Raw genomic sequence first — 14590 nt, forward strand, 5'->3', positions numbered from 1 at the left:
TGCAGTGTTTGCAGCAACGTTTTTGAAACTGAGCCCTCATGAACTACATAAGAGCGTTCTCTTCTGAGTTCATTTTGTACACATGCCATTTTCACACAAACAGCCTGGAGGCAAATAAAGAGACAAAGAAGAGGGCAGAACAAGAAAAGCTAGTATAGCAAGGTTAATTGTTTAATCAGAGTTTGTTTGAAAGGTGCCTTCTGTCCCTCCTTGCCCCAAAGCAGAGAAAAGTAAGCATACCCTAGAAGGGGTCAGCAGAGTTAACATTTACTCTCAGATTCTTGCAACACCAGCTCGAGGCTCTGATTTCCCATACAGGAGCAGAAAAAAAACTGCTGCTAAACCTCCAGGTCCGCATTTCAGCTTCCTCTAAGGCAAATGCCTGCTCACTTAGGCAGGGCAGAGGACTCCAGACTGCATAACCTGCAAAACAGGGGATCCAGTGAAGCTGTTCAGCTGCTGTTGAAAGCCCAGGCAGAACCGGCAGGGGAAGTGGCGCTACCTGCCTTCCAACAGGAAAGGCCGGTGGAGGGGTGTGGAGAACAGGCAGGGATGTTTGAAGCCATCAGTGTGTATCCTATATATCACTACACTATCCCTCATTTTAACATACTATACAACTGCGCAAAGGCAAAGCCTTTTTTTTTCTCCCCTCTCGTTACCAGAGAGCTGGGCTGCTGTCAGCTGTGTGCCAGCTGCCCAGCCTGACCGGCAATGCAAGCAGCACGGTTAGAGTTCATCATGCAGCCTGTTCCCCAGAAGAACACCCCTGTTCACAGGGATTAACTCCATCCCCAAGCCACTGGTCTGATTAAATGGGGGGAAGAGAGGGAGGAATTGAAACTACCAAACTGATAAAAATTGATCAAAGTGTTGTTAAAAATGTAATAATTTTTTAGACTGTAGGCTGAGTGGACATTGGGCAACAACATTTTACCAAGATTTGTTCTTTAAAGGAGAGGCCAGAAGACCAGGTGAGATATGGCACTGGAGCATCTGGTTCTGTGTGAGAAGATAGGCACTCAGCTAGGCCCAAATAACTTGTACATCCTTAGGTGACTCATAAGCTCAGTCAAGATTAGGGACAACACAACCGCCTCCTGTGCTTATCATTTCTGCAGAGAAGGAGTGGTGAACATATCACAGAAATGACCTGTTGCTACTCTGAGCCAAGGGACAGTAAGGGAAAACCTTCTCAAAGGTTCCCTCTACGCATCCCTCAGCCACCCTCCCGAAACCCCTATACCTTATGTATTACCACGCCTGGACACGTACGTCTGTGCAGCCTGCCTGAGAGTGACAATGATCTTTCAGCTCGGAAAGCCAAGACAAAGGCATGTAACACCGAGCTGTTCACACTACTTTGGTACAGAGCCTCAAACACCTTGGGGGGTACTGTACTGCACCTTCCAAGCCTGTGGTCATGTTTTCCTGCATATTGGCAAAAACACTAGTACAACTTATATGGCACAGGGGACCAGGACAAGAACACATGGCTGTTCTTGCAAGCTCATAAGTATGCTCGTTTGTCTCAAGGCATTTGGTTAGTTCTCAGAGCAGACTCAAGAATGTCTCAGACTAACATCCTGTGCTCCGGGGCTCCTTCTCTAGCAAAGTTTCAGGAAAAGAAAAAGACAGACCTTATACTGGGAGGTAAAGCTAACACGGAAGTGGCCCAGCAGACACAGTTCCTGACTTAAACTTTCCACAGTGCTACATAACACAGTACCAAAGGAGCACTTGACTTAAATAAAAAGAACTTACATTAGTATCAACCCAGACCAAAGGCCCATCACTCTGGAAGTGGATTAATCATCAGGAGAGTAGGAAATAAAGGTCCCATGCCAGGAAAAGGAGCAATGAGATTTGGAGAAGCAGGATGACAAACATCTGCTAAAGTGGAAAAGTGCAGTAAGAAGAGAATTGGGCTTGGACAAGCCCAAAGGAATTTGGGCTCTTCCTTCTACGTAGTGCTGTCCCAGGGATAATCAGCCTCAGGCTCCAAATATAACGTTCTCCTTTTTCAACAATGGAGAGATTTTAGAAACCAAGTATCTGATACAGGGAAATTTGAATACAGAATACAGCTTGTTTACTGAACAAGCTGTTTCCCACAACTGGCAAACACATTCAAAAAAACCCCATATACCTGCATATATATTAATGTGTATGCATACACATGCATAATGCAGCCATGGGAGAAGAGAATACGTTAAGCGAATGTTTCAGTGCTGAGAAACAGTAAGAACTGCAAGCATGTGTGTGTAGGATGTGACTCCAGTAGAACAGTGTAACACTGGTAGGTTTCAGATTAGATTGCAGACAGGAAAAAAAAAAGTCTTTTTCTGAGATAAAGAAAGCAGAAAGCTTAAAAGCAGCAGAAGAACTCACAACTGAAATACCTTGTGAAAGAAGAATCACGCGGATGTATATGTATGTATGTGGAAATGGGAAAAAATTACAATATAAGGTTCACAGCAAACTCATGAAGTACCTCCTGGTCCTCTAATTCTACACATGCCCATCCTCTTCAAGTCTTCAGTTGCTGCTTTATTTTTTTCCTGTTTTTCTGATGCTTTATTTAGCAGCCTGCCTTGTAGACATATAACAGGATAAAATGAGCAGCTAGAAAGACACTGCTAACAAAATTACACAAAATTATAAACTGCCATGACTATATAGGGATGAATTAAAACCGACATCAGCATAGCAAATTGATCCCCAGTTAAAAAAATATCTCAGCTATAGTCACGGTGGCTATTCTTGAATTGTGTATAGGTATAAATCTGGTCACAGAGGAAGAGCCAGTCAGTAAAATTTATGGGTGCTGCACATTGACTTGGTTACTGGGGTGCTTCTGCTATAAATGTACATTATGCTGAATGCACTTGTTTCAGGAAAAACAAGCAGGAAAGGAGAGAATGGCTGGACACAAGTGATCTCTCTGCAAACACTAAGGCCCACATACTGGGTATCGAAAGACAGTTACGAAGAACTGCAAGTACCCCAAGATGACAAGTCAGCGATCACAAAGGTGCCTATGGCAGCTGAGGGTCCTGTGTGAGAAGGGCAACTGCAGGGCTCCCTTGGGACAGGGCAAACCTGCAGGTCCTGGGACCTGAAAGCGGTCAGAGGAACAGCTACAAAGAAGCCACAGGAAGACACAGACTCGAAATGGCGTATATGAAGGGAAGAAGCTGGAATCAGACTTCTGAAGTTTTGGCAGCTACTGTCTTCCCAGACGTGCGCCCGGAAGGCTCCCTCGTTTGATGCAGGTGCCCTATGTGCTTCCCAAGCTCCTTGCCTTGAGGCAGCTAGTGGTTCATGTCCTGAAAGGATCTGGGTAGCCTCGGCAACATTCAAACCACAAGGTGTCATCGGTGCGAGCTGGTGGTACGCAGAGCGTAGGGTCGGCAGCAGCGAGGCCGCCGGTACCTCCTCTGCCTCCGCGCTGCTGTGCGCGCAGCGGTACCCAGCAGGGAAATGGCTCCCCGAGGCCCAAACGCCCGAGGAGGCCATGCCGCCCAGCACACGGGCACCGCGGGTACGGGCCGCCGTTTCCCACGTTGCCCCCCCGGGGTACCGGTGTGGCCTTTGCAAATGCCGTGCTAAAGCCGTGTCCCCCGCACGCCTGACGACCCCGCCGGGCTCGGCGCGGCCTCATCCCGAGCAGCCGGTAGGCCCGGCAGCGGCCCCCCTCGACCCCCGGCGCCCTCCACGGCCGAGCGCGGCCCCCACCCGGCGGCGGGAGGAGGCGGCGCTTGCGGCGTGGGGCGGGCCCGGCGTGGCCCCGGCCCCGGGTGCCGCTCCCGCGGCTGCCCGGCGGCTGCGGCGTGTCAGCGGCAGAAGCGCCCGGACAGCGGCGGGGCGCCGGGCACCCGCCGCCCGCCATGGGGACCAACGCGCCGCCGCGCCGGGAGCCGCCTCTCCGCGGCCCCCACGTAAGTCAGCGGCGCCGCTGGCCGCCGGGGCGGGCCCCGCGGGGGGAGGGCCCGGCGGTGCGGGCGGGGGACCGCCTGCGGGGCTGCCATTCGTCAGCGGCCGTGCCCCGGCGGGCGGCGAGCGGGGGCGGCGGGCAGCGGCCGGGCGGCCCGCGCCTTCCCGGGGGAGGCAGCGTCCTGCCGGCTGCCCCGGGGCAGCGCTGCGGGGGGCGCTGAGCCGGCACCCGGGCGGGCGGCGGACCCCGGGCGGGCGGCGGACCCCGGTCGGCGCGGGGCGGCGGCAGGTGCCGTCTCCGGGGCCGGTGCGGGACCTGTCCGTGCCTCCGCTCCTCCGCCTGACGTGCCGGCTTGCGGCCGCGCCGGTGACGCGCTGGGCGTGCAGAAGTTCTGCGGGGAGCGGTGCTCGGGGGTCGCTCCTTTGTATCCGCGCTCCCGGGTTCCTCGCTGTTCAGTCCGTAGCCAACTGCGGGGTGCTGGTGACCTTCCCGAAGCTAGCGCTCTGTGCCTCGTCACTGTCACTTCCTTGTCCGTTATTTGGGAGACGAGAGATAAGGTTTGGACTCGCCAATGTTGGGGTACTACCTAGAAGGTGGTGGCAGGGTTTTAGGATTATTATTCAGTTTCATTTTGCTGATGTACCCGTGACAATGAGGAACGGACCCACCATCCCATGTGCTGTACAGGCACGGCGGGGAGAAAGGCATGGCCCCTCAGATGTTCACATCCAAGCAGGGTATGTGCAGGCGTTGGGAGAAGAGACGTGAATGTAGGCCGGGTAATAAGGGGCTTGAGCTTATGGGGTAATTTTTTAGGTAGGTTTTGTCAGAAGGCATTCAGCTAACAAGTGAAGTGAATGCAACGTTGAAGGAAAGGCAGAGAAGAGGCATACAGCCGGGAGAAGGACAGCAGATCCAGAAAGGTTTGAAAGAGAACAGAGAGAGGACCGATGAGCCAGCCAGTGCCCCCGGGGGTGGTCCTGATTCCTTGCCCCTTGGCAAGCACACTCCCACTGCAAGAAGTCCTTCTGCTGGTGCTGTTGCCCCAGGCTGTTTGCTTTGCCACCTGTAGAGCAGGTTTTGTGGCTGCCTTTCAGGTGTTTCAAGCTACCAGGGGATATGGCTCTCTGCATGCGGAAGGGGTGCAGAAAAGGCATCAGAGGTGATGTCTGCCAAAATACAAAGCAAGATACATGTTCCTATTACGCAAAGAAGGCCTGTCACATTCGAATCTGAATGTCTTACCATGTCAGCTGGAAACACCTCTTCCTTTGAAATATTTATTTGCATATCCTCCCTCTTGCCTCCCAACCAGCTTTGAATTCGGATTTGGCTCCAGGTGTGGAGGTGAGAGTAGTATCATCACCTTATATGTTCTCCAGTAAAGACATCCATCTAGAACTCAGGTTTAGGCTTTAAAGAAATACATTTCAACAAGCACTGGAAACTGCTTGTTGTCCTGATTTTTAACTAAGAAATTAATCAATAACATTTTTTGCCCTCCTGTAGCACTGTTTCCTTCTGGTGCTTTAAGATCAAATGTGACACCACTGTGTCAGTACATCAGATGCTAAAAAGTAAACCAGCTTAGGGACAGAAGTGAAAATTAACAAAGCTTCCCATTCACATTAAGGAAACCAAGGGTGCTCATGAAAACTATAGAACATTTGCATATCCTCTGAGGTTTTACATTAGCATGTTTGTAAGGAAAAACTAAATGGACTTTTTGATTTGGGACCGCTCTTCTACCAGAAGTTTTCTCACCTCTGTTGCATTGCTTCTTTTGCTTATAATACTTGACAAGTCTACCAGCAGCTAGTAAGAAGGTTGGCAGCTCACACTAGGGGAAATAATGAAGGAAAAGAGATTCCCCTCAGCACTGTGCTACTCAAGGAAAGGGGATTTTTATGGGTTGTGTAAAAAAGAGACTAGGGCAGAGTCAAGGATCCCTGTTATTTTTTCCATAAAACAGCATGATTTCATGTGGTAGAAGCCAGTCATAGTGATGTTCCCACTAAGTACTTAGTTTTGAAAATACAAAATGTCCTTTTGAAAATCATGTTCTTTTTCTTCCAATTCCGTTATAAAATACTGAGATGGAACATAGAACTTTGTATGGGAAAATACAGGTGTGAGAGCATGATACACAATGTCAGTATTTCATAACTGCCTTTCAGAGACACATGAGGAGTTTTCAGAAAGTACAGGAAAAGACGGAGAACCTCTCACAACATGGAGTCTCGCTAGTCAAATGGCAGGGACATTCAGGCTGAATTTCTAATAAATACTGCCTTAGCAGCCAGGCCAGTCAGAAACTGTTCTGTAACCACATGATTCTGAGTAGCCTCCTAAGTCCTTGGGATAATGGATGGTGTATGGTCTTCCCAGAGGGACTCAGCATAGCCTATGGACATGTGTGCTGAAGTCAGAACATCTATCAGGAGAGTTGCCCTTCCTGCAAAATTAGGAAATATTTTAGCAGTTGCTTTTATTTCTTTGTAATTCTGGACCATCTTTCATTAAAACTTCTAGTACTAAATTAAACCTTTAATAAAAGAACATGAATAGCAACTCCAGCTGAGAGAATTAGACTACCCTGAAGGTTAAGCCAAAATAACACCCGACCCAGATGCTTTTCATGTGACTTTTTTTTCCAGATAAGTACCAAAAAGAAGGAAGGAAAGAAGTAAATGGCCATTTAACATGTGGTTGTTGGGTTTTTTTCTTTCCTAAATGTCATCCTGAACTCCAAACATTTGCTTTTCATCATTTACAAGGTCATGCCTGCCTGTCCAAGTAAAGCACATTTACAAAAGCTTTGTTAGTTGAAGGCTTTCTATGCACTCTTTAGAGATAGTACCTCTTAAAATTGTATGCTTGTTTCTACATTTCCTTGCCTTTTGCTTTATGTTTGGAAAAACAAAACTGTCTCTGGAGGTTACTGGTAATGAAAATAAGAGCTACAGATACTCCAAACAAAAAATGAGGACACTTTATTCTTGACCCAGAATTAAAACCCAAGACATACTTCTGTGTGATGCCTGATACAGAAGAAAAATACTTTTGACAGACATTTGAGCTTTCCATTACAATCCTGCAAGCTTCTTCAAATAAAAAATCTGAAATTGTTTCAGGAAATTATAATAGCCATGTAATAGTTTAGGATTTAACATTGCTTTAAAAGTCATATGCTTAAACAAGACATTTGAATAACTCATATATACCCTTAGTGAACAGTTACAGCCACACTTCTTTGCCTATTTTATATTGTCTCTCAAAATTTCCTCATCTCTTTAACACTGCAAACTGACTATATGCTTTGTACTGTAACCATCTTTACAATCACATGTCTTCTTTCAGGTTTTTTCTTAGTGCGGTTAATAGCCAAAGTAAAAGTCAACAAGCTACACACAAAACATATCCTTTTAATACGGAAACAAAATGGAAATACATGGTTACTATTATCATTCTTTAGTCCTAACAATACATCTCTGCTTAACAGATATATCTTTTTAAATTATGTAGTAGAATTAGTACCCCTTAAAATTAGAAATTAGGAATTACCAGCAGAGACATAATAGTTCAAATATTTTTCAGCCACAGCCACATTGAAAACACAGCTGCATGCAGGTAGGATGCCAAAGATCCTCAGAAAGGTTGAGAAAAATGTAAAAAAGAGGTACTAGTTGGACAAGAAAAGCAAATGGGAACCGCTAGACTTGTTCACTACACAGAAGTTACTTAGTAAAACAAGCCAGAGTTTGCTGTAGTATTCCTCCTTAGTGCTAGCTATTTACCTTTCTTTTCAACACTGTATGCCAATTTTAAGTGGAAAAATTGGGCAGTTTTACCACTAGATGATAATTTCTGGCTCCACCCCTTCTTTTCTCCCAGCGTCTCCCTGCTGGACTTCCTGCTTTGAGACAGCACAACTCTTGCACCTTTTATTAGAGCTCACAAGCCTCCGCAGACCCACATCCACAGATGTTTCTCACTGAACAGACAACGCAGTCCACCCTTTGTCTCTTTGCACCCACTGAAAGCAAGATTGGAGTGAGGGCAGAGGGCTGCATGGTGCAGGGCAGAACACAAAATTAGAACTGTAGCACTACTGGAACACGGTAATTTTAGTATCTTCCATCTTTAAAATTGTGATAATACAGTAGGAAAGAAGCAGAAACAACATAGGTTTAGCTCCTACTGAAAGCTGCATAAAGAATTAAGCTTAGTCTTGCAAACTTGCCTTTTGAATTTGTTACTGTGATAAAAGCCCAAAGTGATCAGAACTTGCTTCCTGGTCATTTGCATCCAGGTAACTTGGCTGTTTCTTCTGCATGATTTCCTCGACCAAGTATGCGTAACAAATAATTCTCCCACCTGTAGCTGAGGTGGAGACGGGGATCTGGTATTTGGCAAACTTACCCACTGCTTTACCTAGCAAAGACCCCCTCCAATCAAATTGACTCTTGCTGGCTTTTGTCCAAATACTCTGAGTATGTACAGCAGCTCTATTCATTCCTGTTTGAACGTACCTCGAGTTGTTCTAAGCAAACCATGTTGTATACTGATCAGGGGTTCAAATGCCCAGCACAAGCATCAGCACAGTAAGAGGAAGAATTCCACCCCAAGAATCAACCCCAGCCTAGGCTGCCATCATTGTTCAAGACCAACTGGTTTCAAACCAGCTTGGGTATGGTGAACCGTATCATATTCCCCAGTGGATGTTTGATGTGTGTCAACAATAAGCAATTGCAATCAACTGAACAAGGAGTAGAGCTTCAGAAACAACAGACAAACCATAACCTTAAAAGCTTTTAATCCAAGTAAATTTCGAAGGACATTTTGAAGGACTAAGCAGATCACACAAGCAGAGTGAATCACATAATGATGGCAAGAAGTGGGTCAGTTCCACTATTTTATTTTCAGAGTGGGAAAGAAAAGTTTTGTGGGGTTGGCGTTTTTTTCAGCTGAAATTAAGATTGTTGTTGGAGATTGAATGAACTGAAAAAAATCCTTTTGAGGTTGCCAGCACTTTTTCCAGTGCTTTGCATGGGTTTCAGATGGGTCCTATCTCACCTCCTTGCCCCTGACCAAGGAATCCCCGAGAATGGAGGCTGCTTTTCATACCATGCCTCTATCACATCCTACAACTCTTGCTAGAAATGACTCAAATTTTATAGGATATAGGGAAATGGTCTTGTATTGCAATATACCAGACATCAGCATGTGCTACCTTTACAGTGAGAAAGAAGAGGCTGTTAATCCGTTGTAGAACACTGGCAGCTCTAAAGAAAATCCTGTGATATTTTTTAGCTCATTCCTAGTTGTTTCAATGAGATTCACAACTCTGCTGGTTACCTGGGGCTTTACTGCACCTGATTTTAACATAGAATCATAGAATAATTTAGGCTGGAAACAATCCTTAAGATCATCAAGTCCAACTGTTACCCCAACACTGCCAAGTCCCCACTAAACTGCATCCCTAAGTGCTACGTCTACATGTCTTTTAAACACCTCCAGGGACAGTGACACAACCACTTCCCTGAGCAGCCTGTTCCAGTGTTTGATAACACTTTAGATGAAGAAATTTTTCGTAATATCCAATCTAAACCTCCCCTGGTGCAACCTGAGGCCATCTCCTCCTGTCTTATTTCTTGCTGCTTGGGAAAAGAGACTGACACCACCTTGCCACAACCTCCTTTCAGGTAGTTGTAGAGAATGATAAGGTTTCCCCTCAGCCTCCTTATCTCCTGACTAAACAATCCCAGTTCCCTCCAGTGCTCCTCATAAGACAGCTCCCTTCACCAGCTTTGTTGCTCTTCTTTGGGCACATATCCACCCCAAAACAAGGAACTAAATTTTCACATGGTTTTGGATTTCCTCTCCCTTGGCCAGGAATTCTATGCCTAACAATGTTGCCTACATGCAGCTCCTCATTTTGTGTTAGCATAAGACACTCAGCAAAGATGTGAGATCTATGTTGTGGTGAGGAGAGCGTAAACCCCCAAATTTCCCTTTGCATAGCATTTATGTCACTGTTTTATTCTCCACCTCTTCCCTTTCTCTGAAACATCACACACAAGCTGCAAGCCCTGAATGAAGTGACTGGGCTAGCTAACCCACTGCTGTGGTGGCTTACAGTTACTATTATCTGCACAGCTCACCTGGTTGTTTTAACTGGGAAGAACAAACAGGAAAATGCAGGAAGGTAGTAACTTGTTATGCTTTCTCTACTGTGTGTATCTGTTTATATTCTCCTTATATCATGTACTATGTGTTACTTGGTCTTTTCCTATAAGGGATACTCACAGTGGAGCCAGAATCTTCAAAAGTTACTGGTTTGGCTGTGTCAGAAGAACCTGCTCTACTGAAAGCACTGTGACCCTAACCTTTAAAATTCAACTTGCTTTCAAGTGTTTTAGGCTGAACAGTACAGAATTTACATGGACAGCTGCTTCTAGTTGCTTTTGAAAACCTTACCCTAAGTTTTCACCTTCTTGCACTCAGCAACAGGTTTTGACACAAATAAAATGGGTGTAAATGAAGAGTTAAGAAGTAATTAAAGCTCTCCCCCATGCAGATGTTGATTTTAAAAGACATATTAATTTGCTTTCAGGAGGGAAGAAGTAACACAGTGCTTAGCCCCGGTGCAGACAATCACAGTGCTATTGACTGACTGTCCACACTATCCATCTCCCGGACATAGTCACACACTGACAAATCCCTTGTCATACCACAGTATTGCAACTTTCACCTCTTTCAGCATGGGTTTCCAGTCTGATCTTTGAGCCAGCTGCAAACCAAACCAGATGATCTTGGTCCTTCTGTTCAAATCTTAAGAAACATGGCCTCTCTAGAAAGAAGTTCCTAATCTCCAGCATTTCCCGACACTGTGTATTAATATCTGTTTAGTCCCTCAAAGGCTGTTACTATTTCTGCATAGCTTTTTGATGAGGAGAGGGCTAATGAATTAATGTGAACACTGAGACCCCCTACTCCTCTAGTGAGCCCCAGTACTGCCTCAGGGCTTGACAAGGACAGGAGGCCATCTTCAGGATGTCGTTAAGAGATTTTGAACAGCAAAGCATAAGGCTGACTAGAGCTGGCAGGTTATGGGCTGAGGCTTCTGCTCCTATCTCATCTTTCTGGAGAGAATTTGTCTCTCCAGCAGGGCTCAGTTAGTTACACAAGATAAATTTTATCCTGTTTATGTAATATGTGAGTTCTTGGTGGGGAGAAATTGCCGAAAGGAGCATAAACTTTCCCCCTTCTGCAGCAAGATGCTGAAACACCATTAGAACATTTCTGGAGAAAACACATGAAGAGATGCACTGATGCTGTTGTAAGAATAATTAACCCTCAGTGTAGTTGCTTCTAGGTTTATAAGTAGTAGTATAATTCATCATTTGTAAATGCATACACACTTTCATACACTCATGCTCAAATTTGATTCAGGCTCTTCCTCAGCATTTTGTTTCAGTGAAACCAGCTGTAGACGTACAGGTGAGTTTACCATAACCTGAAAGCATTTACAGGAAACAATACAAACTGACTTACAATGAGATGTCCAGAATCCACATAGGTTCTTGAGCAATGTGCAATATGCATAAAGAAAATCTAGTGATGCAGAGAACAATGAAAACAACTGAAGTGGGACATAAATTGAACCTAAGCACCCCAAGGAAGTCTCTGGATGTAGAAGCCTGGGCCTCACTGGGGACTGCAGATGGCCCTGGCATTTTGTGGAAGGAGAACACAGCAGTGTGCAGAGTCCAGGTGGTTTCTGGTGTGTCTTGGAACAAGTTCTTAGCACAGCAGCCAGATCAGCCAGCAAGGGTAATGCAAACCTGGATCTGATACTCGCCAGAAAGGAAGATGTGGTCAGAGATGTGAAGACTGGCTGTTGCTGACCCTGAAATAGTGGGTCCCTTCCAGTTGCTATTACTACCTCTGCTCAGCATTTCAAGTTAAGATCACTGGTAATTTGAGAAGTGGTTGTGTATTCTCAAAAGACTGAGGCTTTGAGGAGCTATGACTCACTGGATCACAGCTGTCAAGACTTTCTGAATGTCACCATAAGATATTCTCTCTCTCTTGGGAAACAGTTCAGAACTTTAAATTCCCCAGGGGAAAGTCTTAAAGCTTTTTTACTTTACTCTTTAAATTACATTGCTGTAATTCCTGTTTAAGATCTTTATTTTTTTAGTTGAAGACTTCAGTATTTGTTCCTCAAAACCTTTCGAAACAAATATTTGTAACTACTAGAAAAGTCAGCTTTTTCTCTCTAGTAAAGGACAGGAATACAACCATTCCTATTCCCTGCATCTATTTACTTTTAGGTATTTCAGGCACAAGAGTCACTATTAAAGCTAGTTCTTCTGAGACGTAGAGGGCAAAAGCAGGAGGGATTTGAGACAGCTCAGTTATGATACGGATGAACAAAGACACAATCTGGACTGAAAAACTGTGTTGGTGTGCAGATACCAAACAGCTGAATGTGGCAGAGGCTTGGTCAGATGGATAGCCCTACCACATTCGATAGTCAGGTTTCAACCACACAAATATGACATCTATCAGAGGGAGAAAAATGGGTGAAGAATTCTCATTTTACTAGGATTGTGTAACACCAGATACCAAAACACTTTATTTAGGTGCTTCCGTAGCAAAATGTAGTGGACGTAGGTTGCTATTCTTACACACAGTGCCTAGGGTATTGAACTAGGATCCAAGTCACAGTAATGTCACTAATAACAGACCACTTTGACCCCAAAACACAACCAGTCTGAGAAAACAAAACACATACAATCAACTGAAAGAGAGGTGATCAGCAATAACTTGACAGCTGGCTTAACAGCTTTCTTGATTGTGTTGCATGCATGAAGTCAACAGGATGTAAGGACGTGCTGGCACTCTTGGCTGAACAAATACCAGAGTCATCCAACTCCGCAGCACACCCAGAAACTTCCTGAGCTACGGGCAGGGCTCTCGCCTGCAGAGGGCTGTGGTTCCTCGCAGCCTGCAACACAACGCCACCACCTCCTTCCTCGCATCGCTGTGGGCTGCTCGCTTTGTCTGCCCTCACTTTGTGTCTCCCACGGGTAGCCTCACAGGTCGCCGTTTTCCGACAGCCCTCATTTTAAAAACTCTTAACGTGACGGTAATCCTCGCAGAGGCTGTGGGATCACTGAACAGCCCCAACTGCTTTGTCGCATGCTTCATCGGTTCGTTCCCTATATAAACCGAGGTAAGAGGCTGCCCTAACACAGGGCACGGTGCCCCGGGACGAGGCCTGCCGGCACAGGGCGCCGCAGCCACCGCCACGGGCCGCCCCGCGCTCGCCCCTTCGTCAGGCACATGCGGGGCCCGTCCGCACGGCGGCAGGCCGGCAGAGAGCCCGCGGCCAGCCCGCCGCTCCGCCGGGCCTCGCAGCCCCTGCCCCGGCCCTCCGCCGAGGCGGGGCGGGGCCTTCGTGCCGGCGCGGGCGTTGATGCCCTGGGCTCCGGCGCCACCGTGGCGGCCTCGGCGCGGAGCGAGGTGACCGCGGAGCGAGGTGACCGCGGAGCGAGGTGACCGCGGAGCGAGGTGACCGCGGAGTGAGGCCCTACCGGCCTGCGCAGGTATCTGGGCGCCCGGACGGACCGGGACCGCTCAGGCCGCGGTGCCGGGCGGGGCGGGGAGGGAGAGGCGTGCGGCGCCGGCTGGCGGCGAGGGGCGGGGAGGGCGGGAGCTCCGCAGAGCGGCCAGTGGCCGCGCCGGGGCGCCATGGGGCGGGAAGCCGCCTGCCCGCCTGCCTGCCCGCCTGCCTGCCCGCCTGCCGGCTGTACCGTGCGGCGCGGCGCCGGGGCTGGCGGTGGGCGCGCATGCGCCTGGGGCGCGGCTGGCGGGGTGGGTGCGGGGCGCTGGGCCGGGCGGCGGGGCGGGCCGGGCCGGTGCCCATCGCGGGGCTGAGCGGCGCTGCCGAGGCGTGTGTGCGCGTCCGCGCCGGCGGGTGATGCAGGGCGCCGTAGTCCCGGCGAGCGGAGAGGTGCGCGGGAGCCTGCTGCGGGGGCGTGAGGCGGGCGGGCGGGGCTGTGGGTGTGTGCGTGCGGGCAGACGGGGAGGGCGGAGGGGCTGCCGCAGCGAGGCGGGTGCGGGAGCGCGGAGGAAGCGGCCCCGCCGGCGGGTGCGCGCGCCCCGGCTGTCGCGCGGCCCGAGCGGTTTCGCTGGGGCGGGGGGGGGGGCGGGGTGTGCGGCGGGGGTGTCGCTTGCAGGGGTGGCAGAAAGCGGGCACGGAAAGGCAGGCCGTGCACCCGGGTGACAGGCGCATCGGTACGCTTGAGAGGCGCGCAGGGGGCGATCCCGCGTACGCACAAGCGAGGGGGGGTGGGGGTGGGGAGGGGGGGTTGGCCCCCTTCGTGGCGGAGCGGTGGGAGGGGGTTTCTCGCCGTAGCGTGGCGTAATGTATGCGCAGGGCGATGGAAGAAGCAGATGTGTCGGGTGATACAACGCTTCTCCCACTGGCGCTGGTGCGCTCGAGGGGGTTGCTGAGGGACCTGGTTTTGTCAGTGGTCACCTGCACCGGCGCGCGTTCCACGGGCACAGAAGGGTGCCACCACATGAACACACGTACTGCACATGGTGTGGGGAGAGTTTTGGGTAGTGTAACCTATATGT

The 14590-nt window shown here is 48.6% G+C and overlaps 1 protein-coding gene across 4 annotated transcripts in view; it reads left to right on the plus strand.

Moving 5' to 3' along the window:
- The first annotated feature begins 3394 nt into the window (after window positions 1-3394).
- The window catches only part of GNE (glucosamine (UDP-N-acetyl)-2-epimerase/N-acetylmannosamine kinase), a 34251-nt gene continuing 23055 nt past the window's right edge, over window positions 3395-14590 (plus strand). The window contains exon 1 of one of the 4 annotated variants that reach the window (XM_080372719.1): window positions 3395-3941. In XM_080372719.1, the coding sequence (XP_080228845.1) occupies window positions 3891-3941 (51 nt within the window). In that variant the 5' untranslated portion in view covers window positions 3395-3890. Of the gene's footprint in view, window positions 3942-6685; window positions 13182-13702; window positions 13962-14177; window positions 14246-14590 lie in introns of those variants that run through there. The other 3 variants (XM_080372722.1, XM_080372720.1, XM_080372721.1) reach the window with 3 other exon arrangements.

The sequence above is a fragment of the Falco punctatus genome (assembly GCF_963210335.1).
Source record: "Falco punctatus genome assembly, chromosome: Z".
Taxonomy (NCBI): Eukaryota; Metazoa; Chordata; class Aves; order Falconiformes; family Falconidae; genus Falco; species Falco punctatus.